At 41.5% G+C, this 20,009-nt stretch overlaps 1 protein-coding gene across 5 annotated transcripts in view; it reads right to left on the bottom strand.

The window, feature by feature from the left end:
* The window catches only part of LOC5507189, a 51,343-nt gene that overhangs the window by 7,400 nt on the left and 23,934 nt on the right, over positions 1–20,009 (bottom strand). For all 5 annotated transcript variants that reach the window (XM_048724903.1, XM_048724904.1, XM_048724907.1 and 2 more), the window contains 26 exons: positions 18,282–18,360; positions 17,581–17,705; positions 16,935–17,056; positions 12,947–13,144; positions 12,324–12,437; positions 11,767–11,934; positions 11,513–11,596; positions 9,761–9,837; positions 9,412–9,470; positions 9,075–9,130; positions 8,568–8,710; positions 7,527–7,633; positions 7,234–7,377; positions 6,422–6,462; positions 5,840–5,960; positions 5,345–5,461; positions 4,908–5,044; positions 4,066–4,237; positions 3,686–3,895; positions 3,449–3,520; positions 2,829–3,085; positions 1,989–2,125; positions 1,805–1,918; positions 1,408–1,535; positions 1,181–1,263; positions 1,006–1,096 (listed from right to left, as the gene is read on the bottom strand). In XM_048724903.1, coding sequence (XP_048580860.1) covers positions 1,006–1,096; positions 1,181–1,263; positions 1,408–1,535; positions 1,805–1,918; positions 1,989–2,125; positions 2,829–3,085; positions 3,449–3,520; positions 3,686–3,895; positions 4,066–4,237; positions 4,908–5,044; positions 5,345–5,461; positions 5,840–5,960; positions 6,422–6,462; positions 7,234–7,377; positions 7,527–7,633; positions 8,568–8,710; positions 9,075–9,130; positions 9,412–9,470; positions 9,761–9,837; positions 11,513–11,596; positions 11,767–11,934; positions 12,324–12,437; positions 12,947–13,144; positions 16,935–17,056; positions 17,581–17,705; positions 18,282–18,360 — 3,156 coding nt within the window. The remainder of the gene's footprint in view (positions 1–1,005; positions 1,097–1,180; positions 1,264–1,407; positions 1,536–1,804; positions 1,919–1,988; positions 2,126–2,828; positions 3,086–3,448; positions 3,521–3,685; positions 3,896–4,065; positions 4,238–4,907; positions 5,045–5,344; positions 5,462–5,839; positions 5,961–6,421; positions 6,463–7,233; positions 7,378–7,526; positions 7,634–8,567; positions 8,711–9,074; positions 9,131–9,411; positions 9,471–9,760; positions 9,838–11,512; positions 11,597–11,766; positions 11,935–12,323; positions 12,438–12,946; positions 13,145–16,934; positions 17,057–17,580; positions 17,706–18,281; positions 18,361–20,009) is intronic.

The raw sequence follows: 20,009 nt of genomic DNA, 5'->3' as shown, positions 1-20,009 counted from the left end.
TCCTAGGGTGGGGCAAGTTAGACAACGGGTGTTGTGTCCTAGGGTGGTACAAGTTAGACAAGGGGTGTTGTGTCCTAGGGTGGGGCAAGTTAGACAAGGGGTGTTGTGTCCTAGGTTGGTGCAAGTTAGACAAGGGGTGTTGTGTCCTAGGGTGGGGCAAGTTAGACAAGGGGTGTTGTGTCCTAGGGTGGAGCAAGTTAGACAAGGGGTGTTGTGTCCTAGGGTGGGGCAAGTTAGACAAGGGGTGTTGTGTCCTAGGGTGGGGCAAGTTCGACAAGGGGTGTTGTGTCCTAGGGTGGGGCAAGTTAGACAAGGGGTGTTGTGTCCTAGGGTAGGTCAAGTTAGACAAGGGGTGTTGTGTCCTAGGGTGGGGCAAGTTAGACAAGGGGTGTTGTGTCCTAGGGTGGGGCAAGTTCGACAAGGGTGTTTGTCCTAGGGTGGGACAAGTTAGACAAGGGGTGTTGTGTCCTAGGTTGGTGCAAGTTAGACAAGGGGTGTTGTGTCCTAGGGTGGGGCAAGTTAAACAAGGGGTGTTGTGTCCTAGGGTGGGGCAAGTTAGACAAGGGGTGTTGTGTCCTAGGGTGGGGCAAGTTAGACAAGGGGTGTTGTGTCCTAGGTTGGGGCAAGTTAGACAAGGGGTGTTGTGTCCTAGGGTGGTACAAGTTAGACAAGGGATGTTGTGTCCTAGGTAGGGGCAAGTTAGACAGGTTGTTGTGTCCTAGGGTGGTGCAAGTAAGACAAGGGGTGTTGTGTCCTAGAGTGGGGCAAGTTAGACAAGGGGTGTTGTGTCCTAGGGTGGGGCAGGTTAGACAAAGGGTGTTGTGTCCTAGGGTGGGGCAGGTTAGACAAGGGGTGTTGTGTCCTAGGGTGGGGCAAGTTAGACAAGGGGTGTTGTGTCCTAGGGTAGGTCAAGTTAGACAGGATGTTGTGTGCTAGCGTAAGGCAAGCTAGACGGGGCGGGGCGACAGGGTATGGCATCTTAGGATATGTTCATTTTTAGTTTACCTTCTTTAGAACATCTCCTACAAGTTCCATAGCTAGTTCGCCACCAAGGCAGTGAGGGATGTCGTAAAAGAGAGAGCTAAACTTTGCTCCCCTGAAAGATAACAATCCCGCTATTAGCAAGGAGTCTTAAGATCAAGAACAATTTAGGAAAAGAGTAATATGATATGCTGCTTACTTGTTCTTGAACCAAATGAACTCGTAAAAGTTAATAACACGCTCTTGCAGCTCCACGGGTGCCATTTCCTTTTTTAGATGGTGCTATAGAAAAGTCAAAATTCTAATTACTAAAGTGGCATGAAAAACATTTATGGGGTGGAAAGAATTCAATAACAAATCAGCATATGAAGAACAAAACACCTTTAACGGTAAGGTGTCATTTCGAATTCTTCACATAAGAGCTACCTTGACGACTTCCAGCTTCTTTCTGTATCCGAACTGTTTCATCTCCAAGTTAGATAGTGTGGAGGCGATGTTACTGAGAATAAAACCGAACAGCAGCTTCCCGCCAACCATCACAAAGCTCGCGTAAACTACAGAAAGAGAAATAAAGAAGAGCATTTGGCACCTTTCGTAAACTACAAAAAGAGTGTGGATTCTACTGCCCGAGGGTGTTAAGCCACTTTGTTTGCTTTTAACACTGTGTGAAAAGTCTGCGAACAACTCACAAGTATACTTGCACTTTTCCGGGAACTACAATAGCATTTTTAAAACCTTTTTCCTGTTTTTGGAGTACCTATTTCGAGTTGTTCGCATGTATTCGTTGTTCGTCACATTTTTAAAATTAAATAATGTTGCTTACTCATTTCGTTGTTGTTGTCAGCGTGGATGTCTCCATAGCCAGTGGTGGTAACGGACGCTACGACCCAGTACAGGGCTGAAACGTAGATTGTCAGCCCCGCCTCGCCTCGAAGCCCTATAGAAAGGGTACCCGCATTAGTTACTATAACAATGAAGCCTTCCTTTGTGCACGATTAAAGGCTTACCGTGATCGTCAAGCCAATAGCGTTCTTTAGGGTCGCACTTATTACCGGGGCAGTCCATGAAGTACCAACCACATGCGAACATGTGAACAGTCAGAATCACGTACAAGACGAATTTAGTCATGCGCACCTCAAAAACGCTAGAAAAGAAGAAAAAGCCCGTCAGTACTACATAAACAATAGCATCTTTTAAATTTATGTTGCGGGATGTGTAATCGTAAAATTAATTCCATATAATATAATTATTTATGCTTAGAGGTGATGCAAAGTAGCTTGCATTTCCTTGTTTTTGTTGTCGCTGTCTGCGTACCAAAAACACGAACAAGCTGAACAAGCCATCAACGCAGAAGTATTAAACCATTGTAAAGAAGTTATACTTTTGAATCATCAAAAGCAAGGAAAAGAAGATATACATAGCTGAAGTATCAAACTAGGGTAAAGAAGATATACAAGGTTGATGTATCAAACCAAGGTAAGGAAGATATACATAGCTGAAGTATCAAACCAGGGTAAAAAAGATATACATAGCTCAAGTACTAAAACGGGGTAAAGAAGATATACATAGCTGAAGTATCAAACCAGGGTAAAGAAGATATACAAGGTTGATGTATCAAACCGGGGTAAAGAAGATATACATAGTTGAAGTATTAAACCAGGAAAAAGACGATATACATAGCTGAAGTATCAAACCGGGGTAAAGATGATATACATAGCTGAAGTATCAAACCAGGGTAAAGAAGCCATACAAGGTTAAATTATCAATTCAAGGAAAAAAAAATGTAAATAGCTGAAGTATCAAGGTAAAGAACTTATACATAGTTGAAGTATCAAGATGATGCGTACTTGATGTTAAGCTTGTTGCCATACTCGTTGAAGAATTGTGAAAGTCGGAGAATTCGGAGGAGATGGGTCAATCTAAGGTAGGACAACACTTCAAGCTTGCTTCCCTCAGGCGCAGCCAAGGCAAAGATCTCGAGTGGGAAGGACGCTACAAAGTCAAAAATGAATCCCTCTTTCACGTAATGTGTGGCAATACGACGCTGATCAGTCTCAAGTACACCAGTGGGCAGACGGTAAGCCATGTTGAACTTGAAGAATATCTGAGGAGAAAAGAAGCACGGAAAAACGCATAAGGAAAAAAAGGATACATGCCATTGATCTAAATTGATGTAAACTGATGATAGACATTGTTATTCACGCCACCAGTACCATTTAACGCAAAGAACCCATTTCCATCGGCTAAATTAAAGTGAGGCAAGTTTAATCAATTTGGTCGTTAGTAATCAGATACATTGTGGTTCCTTATTCTATGGTTTCCTTGTAAACAGACCCGTGTATTTTAAATGTAAACAATAACAAAGAAGAACCTTACTGACATTCTTTAAAACAACCTGGTCCCAACAGTAAAATATTCGTCACACAAGTCGTCGGGTGTGTATACTTGATGTATTTCAGTGACTTACCTCGACAAAGAAGCAGAGCTCGGCTGCATAATTAAACAGGTGAATGTACAAAGCATGCTCTTGGAAGGCCACCTTTACAAGGAAAAACAAGTTATATTTTTATAGGCAGGGCGGTTTTTAGAGTTGGAGACAGCGGGGCTGCAAAATGTGATAAAAATCGCAGTTTGGAGGACCAAACTTTGCTCAGCAGGAGGGTTGGCTTAGTCGGGGGATGTTTCTAAACATTCTCTGACTTACGGTGAAAGTGATGGTGATACTGGTCAGGAAAATGAGGGCACAGTTGAGGAATGTGATGTAATGCAACTTGCTGTCCGGCTCGATCACGAACTCGCTCAGTTTTACCCAAAGGAAGTTCAAGATGGCACCGCAGCAGTTCCTTGGTGTTTTGACAGTGACGCCCTCGTCTTCTGGCATGTCCACGGCTAATCCAGGTGTCTCACAGTTCCTCTGTTTACCACAAATACACAGCGTGTCAGGACTCGCTCACAACACGCTCATACTGAGCATTACACTTCATTTTACATAAAAACGTGTGTTAGGACTCGCTCGATACTAAGATTTACATTTTTTACTGCAAATACATCAAGTATCTTCAACACGCGGGAGGTTGTCTCTACCTGGTCGTCGTCGGTGGGAAGAGCTTCGGTTGCCAAGGCTGCCTTCTCCTGGAGTAAGCGCTCGTTCTCTTCAGCAGCGCGCAGCATCTCCTCCTTGATCTCCGGGTAGTGGGACAGTACCTCAGCCATGTCATTCTTGGTCAGCACATACACGTCACAGTTTATACGAGCTCTGAAAAAAAAGGATAATCAGTATTTCATGGTACTATTGCATCATGTGTACCAATGGTCTAATTCACGTTATCATCACACTACGGTCTTTCCGTTTCATCATGATCACCAGCATTATCATCAATATCATCATTATCATCACCAATGCCATCATCACCCCTGACACCATCATCATCATCACCAACACCATCATCAACATCATCATCATCACCACCAACACCATCATCAACATCATCATCATCACCACCATCATCACCACCATCATCACCACCATCATCACCACCATCATCACCACCATCATCACCACCATCATCACCAGCACCATCATCAATATCATCATCATTACCAGCACCATATCATCACCCCTGACACCATCATCATCATCACCACCCACGCCATCATCACCACCAATACCATCATCATCATCATCATCATCATCACCACCAACACCACCATCAAGATCATCATCACCAACGCCATTATCATCATTGAAAACACCATTGAAAACACCATTGACAACATCATCAACAAAACGACCAACACCATCGTCACTGTCATCGTCATCACTAACAACTGCCACCACCATCATAATCATTATCGTTATCAGCAACACCTTTACCGTCAATACTAGCAGCTTGATATTATGCAAAGATTTACAATAAAAAGTATACCTGACAGAAGCAGTGCGGGGGCTGTCAAATAGCACACTGTTCTCGCCAAAGAAACTGCCAGCTTTGAGTGTTGTAAGCACGATGGGTGGGTCATCATCCGTAACCACGTCCACTTCACCCTTGTGGATGAAGAACATCTTCACAAGAAAAAGGCAAAAATAAACTACAGAGATAGGTGAGCCACACATGATGTGTTCAACAGATGAGAAGCCCTACTTTTGGGACTCGAGACTGCAAGAGACAGCGGTAGGAAAATCTTACAAACTAAAATTAACTACATGCATCTACAATATCATCCATAGCTGACAATGCAAGGTTTAAGTGTGACGCGTGCTGTTGTGGCAATCTTGACACTTTTACAACAGTTTTGTCTAGCCAGTAGTGTTTGCCACACTATTAAGGCTTAGGTAAAGCAGGACTAATGCTTAAACGCATACCTCATGTCCAATCTCCCCCTTCTGCACGATGTATTCATTACTCAAGAAATAGATGGGCTTCACGTGTAAGGACAACATCTTGACAAAGCCGATGTCTTTATTTTGGAATAGAGGGACCTGCACACAGAGAGAATAATATGTTTTTTTTAAATAGTAGCAGTCTGACATTTTATACTGTGGCTAGTGATACCAGCTCAAAGTGTGATTAATTGTAAATTCGGGGAGGGGGGAGTTGAGGGAAAATCCGGTGGGGGGGGGGGGTTAGGGTGTCCTACAGTGCTGATCTCCAGACCATACAATCACTGTGTTTTGGCAAATTTCAGGAAGTGGAGATAACGGTCTTACCCTTCAGGTTTCACATGAAGTTAGATAAGGAGTCATGGTCAAGGAGGTGCTCCTATATGCACGGGGAAGTAAGATTGGACTACCTTTTCCAGTGCAGCTCGCTAGGAACCTTTGTTTTTGTTTATATATCCTGTGGTAAAATTTGCATACCTTTTCGATGGCATCTTTATACAAGCTGATGGTGATGTCAGCATGAAGCGAGAGTGGGATGCCTTCAAACAACGTCGAGGAGTCGACACCACGGTTCCTCAGCCATGTATACTCATAATGACTGCAAGTTATATTTTTAAATATAAACTTAAAAGTTAATAATATAATGCCCTGGAGTAAAAGGGATTAAATCATGCCACAGGCACAAAAACTTGCTTTGGGTGAGATTCGTAACCCCTACCAATTCCCCCATCAGTCAAATGACACCACAAAAATCCCTTGACAAATTAATAATTTCATGCTCACTTCTTTTTAATTCTATTTCAGCTCAAGATTACAACAAAACTGAGTACAATCTAAAATTAATTTTAATCTAATGTTGCAGCACCTTCCAATCTTTACGAAGAAATTGATGAAGTGGTCTTCTACCATAATGCTACTAATTGCATAGTATTTTCATTTAAAGAGCTTACTTTCTTGTATTTTTTTCAATTTCCCAAGTTTAAACAAAATATTGCGCTAGTTTCCTTAACACTGTTGTCTCCCATATAATAAAAAGTTCATGTAAACCAACAAACTTACTTGATGATTTTGGATTTGACATGCTCATTGATGTTTTCTTCCTAAAAATGGAAAAAAATTGCTTTTAAAATTGGAAACAAAATCCAACAAACATACATTCAACATGAAACCAGTTACTGGGTATATAAATCTCGCCAACAATTCCCAATACCAACATTTTATTTTTGCTTCCGTCATTTAAATCTTTAAAGCGTTTTTTTTATTGGCCAGCTCTGAATTACAAAGGTCAAAAAGCACGGTAGTTTCTAGGTGTTACGGAGCACTAGTACCAAAAACACAACGAAACAAAGGCAAAATCAAAGACCTTAGAACGAGACAAAGAAATAGAGTACAAAAACCTTGAGAACCAAAAACAATGCTCTCCGTAACACCAAGGAATGTGCAGTTCCAGAAAATATCCATACCCCCCTATGGAATTTCCAACCCCCTGGAAAAAAAAAATACAGTACCTGTTAAGGAAAAAGGCCCCTTCCCTCCCCTCTGGAGCGTTTGACCTCCACCCAATCCCGGAATTTCCAATCCTCTCTAGGGGAGGGGGGAGGGTATGGGACTACACAATACCCAAAAAAGCACTAAATGAAATTCTGTTAGCTTGAACATGTACACTTCCCTGGTTTGATGTTTAGCAGTTTAGCAGCTTGGAATCATTACAAAAGTTTACAAAATATTGGAAATCGCATTGCATTTCATTGCTATTTTGCTTGTAATTTATGAACATGAAAAAAATGCTGATAGGCAAGATGTTCGGACTAAAGTCTTTTTTTCATATTTGTTACCGTTTTTTTAGGGGCGTGCTATAATAATGCACTAACTTGCAAGAAATCTTTGATAGAATCGAGTCTCTCCTGGAAGCGAGCTCTCTGTGCATCTGCGTTTGCCAGACCAGCGGCTACACTAGCCACGATGTACCCGTAGAACACGATGCCGATAACGATGAAGAAGAATGAATAGGTCATCTGATGATAAAATGATAAATACACTCAGATGCTGCTGCTGATAATGTTGCTAAAGGGCATCATCATAATGATGTTGTGATGATGATGATGGCTATGATACTGGTGATAATGTTGTTGAAGGTGGTTATGATGATGGAGATGGTCCTCACCTCCGACACCTGGTATGAGCGGATGTCTCCATACCCAACAGATGCACAAGTGGCCGCAGCCCAGTAGAAGCTGATCAAATATCTCTCGAAGACGGGGTCATCCTTTTCTAAAATAAGATAAAATGAAATACCATTTGTAACAAACTGAATTATTACTCACTTACTGACCAAGCGACCGAATAGACGAATGAATGAATGACACACTGAATAACAGACTGATTGACTTCCTGACTGACGGACTCAATGACTAACTGACCTAATGAATGAATGAATGAATGAATGAATGAATGAATGAAAGGCTGATTGACTTCCTGACTGACGGACTCAATGACTAACTGACTCACAGTGTGGACTGTGCTTGACTGACTTACTGACTCACAGTGTGGACTGTGCTTGACTGACTTACTGACTCACAGTGTGGACTGTGCTTGACTCACTCACTGACTCACAGTGTGGACTGTGCTTGACTCACTCACTGACTCACAGTGTGGACTGTGCTCGACTGACTAACTGACTCACAGTGTGGACTGTGCTTGACTCACTCACTGACTCACAGTGTGGACTGTGCTTGACTGACTAACTGACTCAATGATTCATTGACTGTGCTTGACTCACTCACTGACTCACAGTGTGGACTGTGCTTGACTGACTCACTGACTCACAGTGTGGACTGTGCTTGACTGACTCACTGACTCACAGTGTGGACTGTGCTTGACTGACTCACTGACTCACAGTGTGGACTGTGCTTGACTGACTCACTGACTCAATGATTCATTGACTGGCTGACTCACTCACTGACTCACAGTGTGGACTGTGCTTGACTGACTCACTGACTCACAGTGTGGACTGTGCTTGACTGACTTACTGACTCAATGATTCATTGACTGGCTGACTCACTCACTGACTCACAGTGTGGACTGTGCTTGACTCACTCACTGACTCACAGTGTAGACTGTGCTTGACTCACTCACTGACTCACAGTGTGGACTGTGCTTGACTCACTCACTGACTCACAGTGTGGACTGTGCTTGACTGACTTACTGAGCGAGTGTCCAGAGCTCATGGCCCAGTATTCTTTTCTACAAAGATGGCTGCCATCATCCTGTCCATCACAAGCCAAAATGAACCATCCACAAGCAACGTAGTGTGTAAACAGAGACATGTAGATCACAAACTTTAGTTGTCTATCAAAACAATACAACGCAAAATCAGGATCTAATGAAGAGTCGGGTCTCTTGCATTGCAAACGCTAGCACTGTTTTCCAACTTTTTTGCTTTGGTCAATCAAATGTTTGTGCTGAAATAGCATGATTGGGAGTCGCCGGATTGGAAGCCAAATGTTTGCCAATGGCAGAACTAAAAGACACAAGATAAAAAAGCAGTTCCTTCCTTATGAGATAGAGTTTACAGAATGTTAATAATCTTAATTTAAAGAATTCTCCATTTTCCAAAATCACTATATTATGAAAATTAAGAAGAAAAATTAAGAGAAAGTTAAGAATGTATGGATGACTAGAAACATAAATGTGATCTAAAGAATGACAGTACCTGTAGAAGTTAGCCCAGTAACCCAAAGGCTCTTCCATGTAGCTGAAAAACTGGACCTGCAATAACATCCAGATATTAAGGTTTATGACCTGCAGGATTATAAGGGACCAAAATATACTTAACAGTTACCACAGGGCCGTAGCAGGAGGTGGGGCACTGAGGGCACGTGCCCCCTCCCCAATATTTTAAAACAGTATAAGTAAATGACCAGTAGGGTGCCTGTGTCCCCAATATTTTTTTAATGTTTCTATATTGTGCCCCTCCAATATTTAAAAGCTTGCTAACGGCGGCACTGTACCAAGGTTATCATTAGAACACTATATATCAAGTCACTTACAAGTCGGTAGAAGTGGATACATCGGTTGAGGCGGACAAATGCTAGGATGCGTAAGATGCCTGAAATAGGCAGTAGTTGACATGATTTCAATATGAAACAGGCAATATTCAGGTAATGTGACATAGCAAGCCTCTAGCGCAATAACAACAATAATAATAATAAATAATAATAATAATGATGATGATGATGATGATAATAATAATAATAACATGTCAAAATGTCAAATAACTTAACTCAATTATGGTTATAAACTCAAACAGTGGTACACCAATATTACTGTAGAACTCAGATAACTCAAACTTCCTACTAGCTCAAACTGACTTTTTAGGTTTGAGTACAAACAACTTACTTATATTTAGTGGCATGGAAGCAAGTATAAAGATCTCAGTTGGGAAGCTTGCCAACACATCTATAACAAAGTTTCCCCTGCAATCAGCAATGGTAAACACAGTCAATTGAGTGTGTACTGACATATGTTGCTAAGGAAAATTGAATAGAGCATAAAAGCCTTGTAGAAAGTCATAAGGGACTGATATTTGCCAAGTTGACCAACAAAAGTGTGCTGACTATTATGATGATGTTACCCTGTGACGTCATAATGTGACGTCATAGATAAAGATAAAAAAAATATATTCAAAGTAATTTTGCTCGAAAACAAATATTGAATACGTTTCATGAATCTTGAGGGATGGGTGCATTAAGCCAAGCATGTGTTTTAGAAATGATTGAGTTATTGTTTTTTTTATGATTTTTCAAAGGTCCCGAAATCCAGATTATTTGATATATTTTTGGTTTCTGTTAGATTAACGCTAAATCCATGCTTGGCTATATGAAGGAGGTTTAATGAAAAAGAATACAGAAAAAAAATTGAGTTTTGAAATAATTTGGCAACAAAAAAACTTTTTTTAGAAGACGCAGAACCGGAAGTGAAACAAAGCCTGCGCGTTCGTACATTCGGTCTGCTCAGACACACTGATATCTCACAGTCCCCACAGTACCCAGACGCCGCGTGATGCATGACGCTCAGGATGCGGTGTCGGGGTCGGAATTCGCTTGACGTCTGGCAGAACTCAGGAAATATCTTGCAAGTTTTTCAAATATCTTGCAAGCAGCGTTTTTATGACCGGTTTTTTTTTTACTTTTTTTGTGCACAAGTCCAAGGGCCTACCTACACACACTCGTTGTAAACCATTTAGTTTTATTTTCGGTGTTTCCCTGTCCAATTAGATGATATTTTCGATTCCTAAAACCCAAGACGCGGACGACACTGGTGAGCTCGATACATCATTTCATGAAATGAATTTGGATGGTCTGAGTGTTCTGGCACTCATTTGAACTCATACTGCTCTGGTTGGATTGTATTTATCACAAATATACACTTTCAGATATATAATTCGAGCACATACTGTCTTTATGTTCCCTAGAAGAAGCTCAATAGCGAGGAAGTCACTATTCGCACATGACCTTACGCCGAATTCCAAACTCCAGGAAAGTATTTAGGCTATTTCTGCAGTTTTCATGTGCACATGGAATTTTACAGGCAAGAAATGCAGTATGGATAGGTCCTTCTTCGTCTGTGAAAATTCGTAATATTTTTGCTCGTCGATTTCGCCCGCCATCTTGAATCTGTAATCTGCCAGTGTTTTTTTTTTCCGTCTTTGCTTCAGGATTCCTGTGGATGTCCGCGCAACAGCAAATAACGACTGGGTACGAGTCTGGATATCTCACATGATGAAAATGAAATGAAGTATATAAACAAATTCCAATAGTGTTTCGTGGTATTTACACTTCAAAGGGATGATATCCGTTGGCTTCAAAAAGGTTGGCTCGAATAAATCTCCGCTAAATCTTCGTTTTTACAAAATATGGTAAAATCATCACCCGAAAAGGCTGATATCAACTTTAAGTCAATTTTGGGAAAATTGAAACGCAAATTTTTGTTTCTTTTACTTCAGGAAAGCTTGTGAATGACTAATTTCGTGTTATGCGAGCGCTCAACGCCACCAGCGTAGCAACGTCGTTACTGAGCAACACTAATGTCAGTACACCCTTAAAAACAATGGAAAAGAATGATCAAAAGTGTTGTCATGGTTTGGCTTACCTAAGGTACTTCCTTGCTGTGTAAACAGGGTGTGTCACAAGAACTTTGTTTTTGCTGTAGTAGCCAACATGGAACTTGATGTAGCTGTACATAAAAGTACAAATTCCGAAAATCATCAATTAAGTCATCTTAAATATGGTACTATATTACAAAATATGATTACTCCTTACAATACTATGAGCTATATACTATAAACTCCCTGGGTCTGCTGTCTAGAAAGCATGGTAACAAGAACCATTGTTCTCCATACTTACATGTCTGCAAGAAACACAATCTCAAAGCAATAGTGGAGCGTCCAGAAGGTGATGTCAATGTGTAGGATGGCAGCCTGTAGAACTACAGTGGCCAGGTAAAAACCAGCGATGGTGGTGGTGATTCCTTGCCACACACGGAACCACACTGCCTTGGGTGAAATGCCTTTCCTATTAATTAATATCAAGGAATGAGTGTGTACTGAGTATATAATGTGTATGTTGTAGATATTTAAAAAAAAAGGTTGTCATGAGCAAAAAGATCATTATCTAGAAAAAAAAGAATGTTATTAAAAAATATCAATGATTTCCAGCAAGGGGATTCATTTAAAAAAAAAGTGCACATCAAAATATTAGGATGATTTCCTGTAAGGGCTATCATTTTTAAAATGTACAATCCTGGAAAAAAGAGCAATTGAAATTCTTACAGCAGACTATACCAGGAAGTCTTATCATCAAAGCAAATATATCCAAAACATTGAGTCTAAAATATTTCAATGATTTCCAGAAAGGGTAAACATTATAATGACCAAGGCAGAATAAAAAGTATCTATAATGACCTCATAAGAAGACAGGAGAAAATTCGGGCCACAGGTGCCATGTCTTGGTACACTCTTCTGATCTCATCCTCAGTAAAGACTTCATCATCTGCTCCATCTGCATCATCACTATCTCTGCCGACACAATGATTTACATTGTACTGTTTATTTGAGATGAAACATATTCATATGTAACTTTAGCATTTGATAGCATTTGATAACTTTAGCTATTGATAGTCTGGGTTCTTACACTTGATCAAGAAACCATAAAGGAAACAATTCTGACAAAATCTTCTGATGATAGTTATTTAATTATTTTACTTTCCTCTAATTCAACCAGGGAAGTCATTGGCTTAAAAGACAAAAAGATTTATCTTTTGCATCATAACTGTATTTTCTATGTAAACATGAGCTATAAATCTAGCGTTTGATAGCATTTGATGTACATTCAAGTGCACAGTGATTGGGGATCCAGGGTTGGTTTAGTGGGTTCAACGGAACTACACTTTTTAAAACTTTAACTTGTCCTTGGGTCAGATAATTGAGGGGCTTAGATGACTTTGAAACATTTTTCATGCAGATCTGTGACCCATTATTTATAACTTTCTGGTCTCTGCTGTAATGAGCATTTTATACAGTCTTACCCCTTTTCTATTTCAGACTCTGGAATGACATAGTTCTTCTTTTTAGCTTTGATCACGTCCAGCTTGTTCTTGTAGGCTACTCTGGATGCTTGGGCCCGCTGTGAAGCCTCTAGTGAGAGGCGACGGATTGCTTTACGTGTCTTATTCTGATTTTTATTGCTGAACATAGCATGTCGAGCGCCAGCTTCAGTGATTTGCCTGCACCATGAAATGGAGGGGAACATTAATTCGACGGACCCTTCACAGAGTAGCAGAATAAAAAACAAGAGTGCACTCAAAAAAACATAGGAAAGCTTACAATTAAAGCAAAGAAAATCCTGCAGCAAAAATAACCCTGACTAGTCTAATCATTAATGTAACGAGATGTCGTACGTGACGACACGAACAATACGTAACACAATCCCCACCCCGTGATTAACTTGTGATTATCAATTATTGTACAGCCTAGATTTGGAATATTTCTAGCTCGGCATATAACAAGACAACTGCTCACTTCGATTTGTACTGTAGACTAACTTTATTCTTTAATTCAGATAATTATATAGTATACACCTTAGACCTTATATGGCATAACAATCACTTGTCACATAATCATTACATACATAATCAATTACATCATCACTAGTGTTAATCCTATAAATAACTAAATGCTAATACACAACACTAGAGTAACGATCTGAGAATAAAGACACACACAATAAGTCCTAGTCGCTTCATCTTGTTTCATGGTGGCAGCCAGTGAGTGAGCGGACTCCACATCTAGAGATTGTAAGCCAGACTTCGAAAACGGTTGGTTAGCCAGAAGGCAATGGCTAGCGGATTCACTTTGCCTCCACCGCAGGCACTAGACCTTCACGACGGTAACGTGGTGGAAAGATGGAAGAAGTTCCGCCTGGCGTGGGATAACTACGCTTTAGCAACAGAGCTGGACAAAAAGGGCGAGAAAGTTCAGGTCGCAACCTTGCTAACAATAATAGGAGAAGAAGCGCGAGACATATATTCAACATTCGAGTGGGCTGCCGAGGGGGATAAGACAAAAATAAAGCCAGTCTTAGACAAATACGCGGAGTATTGTCAACCAAGAAAGAACGTCCCCTTTGAGAGGTTTCGGTTCAATCAGAGGGGCCAGCCGTATTTACCAGAGGTCAATGCAACCGAGTTCATACAAGAGATGGAGAAAATTGACCACAAGCAATATCTTCCCGTCAGCAAGGCTCGATGGGAGCAGATTGAAAGCGCCTCGGCTAACGACACAGTTCTACAGCAGCTGCGTGTCATGTTACAACAGGGATGGCCCTTCAAAAGAGCCGAGGTACCGCAGTGTCTTCTGCCATACTACGACATCCGTGACGAGCTTGTCCTACAAGGCAATATCGTGTTCAAGGGACAGCAGTTACTTGTCCCACTGGCGTTACGCAAGGAGCTAATTGAAGTAACCCACGGGAGCCACATTGGCATTGAAGCGCGCATACGGAGGGCACGTGACACTCTCTACTGGCCACGAATGAGCACAGATCTCAAGGAGTACATACGGAAGTGTGAGGTCTGTATGGCCTATCGTAACACCCCGGGTAAAGAGCCACTCAAGCCGCACGATTTTGTGGCGAGGCCATGGTCCAAGGTCGGTGCTGACCTATGTGACTTGGAAGGAAGAACACTTTTAGTAATTCCAGATTACTATAGTAACTACATTGAAGTCGCACACCCTAAATTTACCAAATCCAAAGGCATTATCAAGGAACTGAAAGCGGTGTCAGATTTGGCATTCCAGATGTTCTGGTCACAGATGGTGGACCACAATTCGGATCGGCTGAGTTTGCTGTGTTTGCGCGGACCTGGTGTTTCGACCATATACTGTCATCCCCGACATATGCGCAGTCAAATGGGAAAGCTGAGAATGCCGCGAAGAACGTGGAGCGCCTGTTCATGACTCTGGCCAGTCGGAGTATTTGGCACTTTTGAATTGGCGCAACACACCCACCGAGGGCATTGGTACTAGCCCAGCGCAGCGCCTCATTGGACGGCGTTGCGAAACACTGCTTCCGATAGCAGGCACACTCCTTCAGCCTTGCTACGATACAGATGCGGATGCTCGAGCGTTGCTAGGCACCAAACAACGCCAGCAGTATTATCATAACCGACATGCAACACCCCTTAAAGAGGTTAACCCTGGTGAGACCGTACGCATGAAGCCACCGGGCCACGAGCGCTGGATACCAGGGGTGTGCACCGAGAAGCTAGATAACCGGAGCTATAAGGCCAAGGTTGGTGACAGGGTATATCGGAGGAACCGAAGGCATATTCTCAAAACCAATGAGCCAGCTTTGCAAGAAACGGACACTCCGTTTCAAGAGCCCGAGGCCTCTGGAGAGGATACTCCTCCCCAGATTGTACTTGATGAAAGCAACGAACGGGTGCGACCGGTTACCATGCCAACCGGACTAAGGAGATCAGAAAGGAGCAAACAAGTGCCGGTCTGGCATGAGGACTATGAAGTCACAATGCGATGGTGAACATTATATATATTACGGTTACACGGAAGTTTGATTTGTAAATAGACAATCAAGAACGGCTGATCATAGTTATAGATCTAACGACGTATTCTGTACTATGATGCCATGTATCTTTTGTTCTGTTAGGGGTAAGATGTAACGAGATGTCGTACGTGACGACACGAACAATACGTAACACAATCCCCACCCCGTGATTAACTTGTGATTATCAATTATTGTACAGCCTAGAGTTATTATCTGAGAATAAAGACACACACAATAAGTCCTAGTCGCTTCATCTTGTTTCAATTAATATCCTAATTTAGAGGAAGTTCTGTATAGTGGACATCCATTTAGTGTATAACCTCTATATAATGGACATATCCATTAAGTAGACAACATTAATTTTAATGGACATGCATAAATAGACAACCTTTACATAATGGACACGCATAAAGTAAACACCGTTCATATAATGGACATTCATTAGGACAACCTCAATACAACAGAAAGCCATTAAGTAAACAACATTCATATAATTCACATCTATTGAGTGGACAACTTCAATATAATCGACATCTATTAAGTACACAACCTCCTTCAAATGGTAATCCAAAGTGTACGACATTCCTATAATAAACATCCATTAAGTTGACAACCTCAATGAAATGGACAACCATTAGGTGGACAACCCCCATTAATGGACATCTGTTTAGAGGACGTCCATATTAAGTGGACAACCTCAATGAAATGGACAGCCATTAGGTGGACAACCCCCATTAATGGACATCTGTTTAGAGGACGTCTTTATTAAGTGGACAACCTCAATGAAATGGACAACCATCAGGTGGACAACCCCCATTAATGGACATCTGTTTAGAGGACGTCTATATTAAAGAGGACAACCTCAATGAAATGGACAGCCATTAGGTGGACAACCCCCATTAATGGACATCTGTTTAGAGGACGTCTATATTAAAGGGGACAACCTCAATAAAATGGACAACCATTAGGTGGACAACCCCCATTAATGGACATATGTTTAGAGGACGTCTATATTAAAGGGGACAACCTCAATAAAATGGACAACCATTAGGTGGACAACCCCCATTAATGGACATCTGTTTAGAGGACGTCTATATTAAAGGGGACAACCTCAATAAAATGGACAACCATTAGGTGGACAACCCCCATTAATGGACATCTGTTTAGAGGACGTCTATATTAAAGGGGACAACCTCAATGAAATGGACACCCATTTAGTGGACAACCTCCATATAATGGACATTCATATAGTAGACAACCTCAACACAATAGACAATTCCCAAATCCCAACTTCAAATTCTATAGTGAAACTCTATAACTTAAACCTTCAAAAAGGAACACTTTCATACAAACTGACATATTTTTTTGGTCCCACTGGAACCACTATATATGGATATTCTTGTTGCTGTAACAGTAAAACCTCACACTGCTAACAAAAAAGGTTGCCCCACCTTTTGATGATAGGGAATTCTTCTAGGACTTCGTCAAGATCGTGTTTTGTCAGCATCAGGATTTGGCAGTAAGTTTTAGCTTGAACTGTAGCAAAACGGCTCTCGCCATAAATAAGGCCAATCTGCATTAACACACAAGGGAAAATAAGCAGGGAAGCGTACAATTATGTCAACTTATTATCAGATGAAATATGGCTATAATCCACAAGGAATAAATTAAAAAAGTAACCACAAATTGGAATACCATCTCTGATTGAATGAATTCTCTGTGACTATTCAAACAACAATACAAAAATCATATTATAGAGTATAATAACTCTTAAGACTTTTTTCAATACAGCCAATCTGTTGTAAATATTTCTATATTTTCCTTCTTGATTGGCATCGGTGCATACAAGACGACTTACTAGACTTTTCATATAATTATGCACATGCAATGTATACCTAAATTGAAAGCTTTTTTTAGATAAGTGGACTACTTGTAAAGAACTACTTGTTAGGTTTGTCTAGTTTGTCTAGTCCTCCATGCAATTGTTATAATTATTATTATGGTAAAATAAAATTAACAAAACAAACAAACAACAAAGAACTTATCACATTAAAATCTGTGAGTGGTTTGACAGGGATGTCACTCATGTGTTCTTACCTCTCCAAAAAAGCTCCCAGGACCCAATGTACCTATAACGTTATCCTCACATAAAATGTTCACTTGGCCTCTTCTGATGCAGTACATCTCCCGCCCCATGTCACCAGCGTACACGATGTAATCACCTGCCAACAGATAGCACATATATTGCTAGTTACCAGTCACCAGTTAGGGGCAGTGCAATAAGGAAAGAATTGCAGAGGAATTAATGGGCAAACAAAACCAACTAGTAACTAAACTTTAAGTGTATTCATTTTTGGTTGAGTATTAAAAAACCCTTGTAACTCTTCAATGGGTTTTTTTCTTTATTGCAACTCCCATATAGCATGGCTAGTAAAGTATGCTATGATCTAGACCCATATGCTAGATCAAATGACAGAAAAACGACAAATAATCAATGTTGTTTGTTTGTGCTTAAGCTACAAGCTGAGACGCAGTTGCCTTGGGGAAATAGAAAACAAAAAGATTTATTCTGGTAAGGATCAGTCTCCTGAAAAAAAGCTACATAAAGTACCCATGGCTACATGCACCCTGATTTTATAGGACCTCATGGTGTAAAAAGTGTCTTTTACATTCTACAAATATGGTTTTATTTTACTTTGCCACCCAAGAATAATGTTGAGCATTAAAAATAAAAATACATTTAGTGTTTTTTACAGAAAAATACTTTTTAGCCTCACAACAAGGGACTATAAACACACCTGGCTTGAAGACATAAGATGTCGTGTGGAGTGATAGAGTCCGCATGAAGTTTTCATCGCTCTCAACAAAAATAGGGACCTGCAGAACAGCAAACAGGCAAAATGTAATCAACCAAACTTTTGGGGTTGGAATTCAATTGAATTGATTATATCATAGATAATTGTTTTAAATTGGGTGAGGGGTTATGCACATTTGCTTTTTTGGCTCAAATAATTGCATAATTTATTTTTTATAGCCTTTTCTTTACAGAAATACTCTTGGATTTCTTCACTGTGCTAGTCAAAGTCAAATTATTTTGGTATTTACCTTACCTCTTTAAATATCTAATGGTCCATCTGATGTTTCATAATAAAAAAAATAAAATAGAATAGCTATTTGAGGGTTTTTATCTATCCTTAACAGGGAAGGACCTTATCAGATACCTATTTCATAGCCCCTATCACACACCTGCTTCATAGCCCCTATCACACACCTCCTTCCTAGCCCCTATCACACACCTCCTTCATAGCCCCTATCACACCCCCCCTTCATAGCCCCTATCACACACCTCCTTCATAGCCCCTATCACACACCTCCTTCATAGCCCCTATCACACATCTCCTTCATAGCCCCTATCAAACACCTGCTTCATAGCCCCTATCACACACCTCCTTCACAGCCCCTATCACACACCTCCTTCATAGCCCCTATCACACCCCCCCTTCATAGCCCCTATCACACACCTCCTTCATAGCCCCTATCACACACCTCCTTCATAGCCCCTATCACACACCTCCTTCATAGCCCCTATCACACACCTCCTTCATAGCCCCTATCACACCCCCCCTTCATAGCCCCTATCACACACCTGCTTCATAACCCCTATCACACACCTCCTTCATAGCCCCTATCACGCACCTCCTTCATAGCCCCTATCACGCACCTCCTTCATAGCCCCTATCACACACCTGCTTCATAACCCCTATTACACACCTCCTTCATAGCCCCTATCACGCACCTCCTTCATAGCCCCTATCACGCACCTCCTTCATAGCCCCTATCACGCACCTCCTTCATAGCCCCTATCACGCACCTGCTCCCTTCATAGCCCCTATCACACACCTGCTCCCTTCATAGCCCCTATCACACACCTCCTTCCTAGCCCCTATCACGCACCTCCTTCCTAGCCCCTATCACGCACCTGCTCCCTTCATAGCCTCTATCACACACCTGCTCGCTTCATAGCCCCTATCACACCTCTGCTTCCTTCCTAGCCCCTATCACATACCTGCTCGCTTCATAGCCCCTATCACACCTCTGCTTCCTTCCTAGCCCCTATCACACACCTCCTTCGTAACCCCTATCACACCCCTCCTTCATAGCCCCTATCACACACCTGCTTCATAGCCCCTATCACACACCTCCTTCATAGCCCCTATCACACACCTTCATAGCCCCTATCACGCACCTGCTCCCTTCATAGCCCCTATCACACACCTGCTTCATAGCCCCTATCACACACCTCCTTCATAGCCCCTATCACACACCTGCTTCATAGCCCCTATCACACACCTCCTTCATAGCCCCTATCACACACCTTCATAGCCCCTATCACGCACCTGCTCCCTTCATAGCCCCTATCACACACCTCCTTCATAGCCCCTATCACACACCTCCTTCATAGCCCCTATCACACACCTCCTTCATAGCCCCTGTCACGCACCTGCTCCCTTCATAGCCCCTATCAC

This window comes from Nematostella vectensis, chromosome 3, assembly GCF_932526225.1.
Source record: "Nematostella vectensis chromosome 3, jaNemVect1.1, whole genome shotgun sequence".
Taxonomy (NCBI): domain Eukaryota; kingdom Metazoa; phylum Cnidaria; class Anthozoa; order Actiniaria; family Edwardsiidae; genus Nematostella; species Nematostella vectensis.
This window is presented reverse-complemented; position numbering and strand designations above follow the sequence as displayed.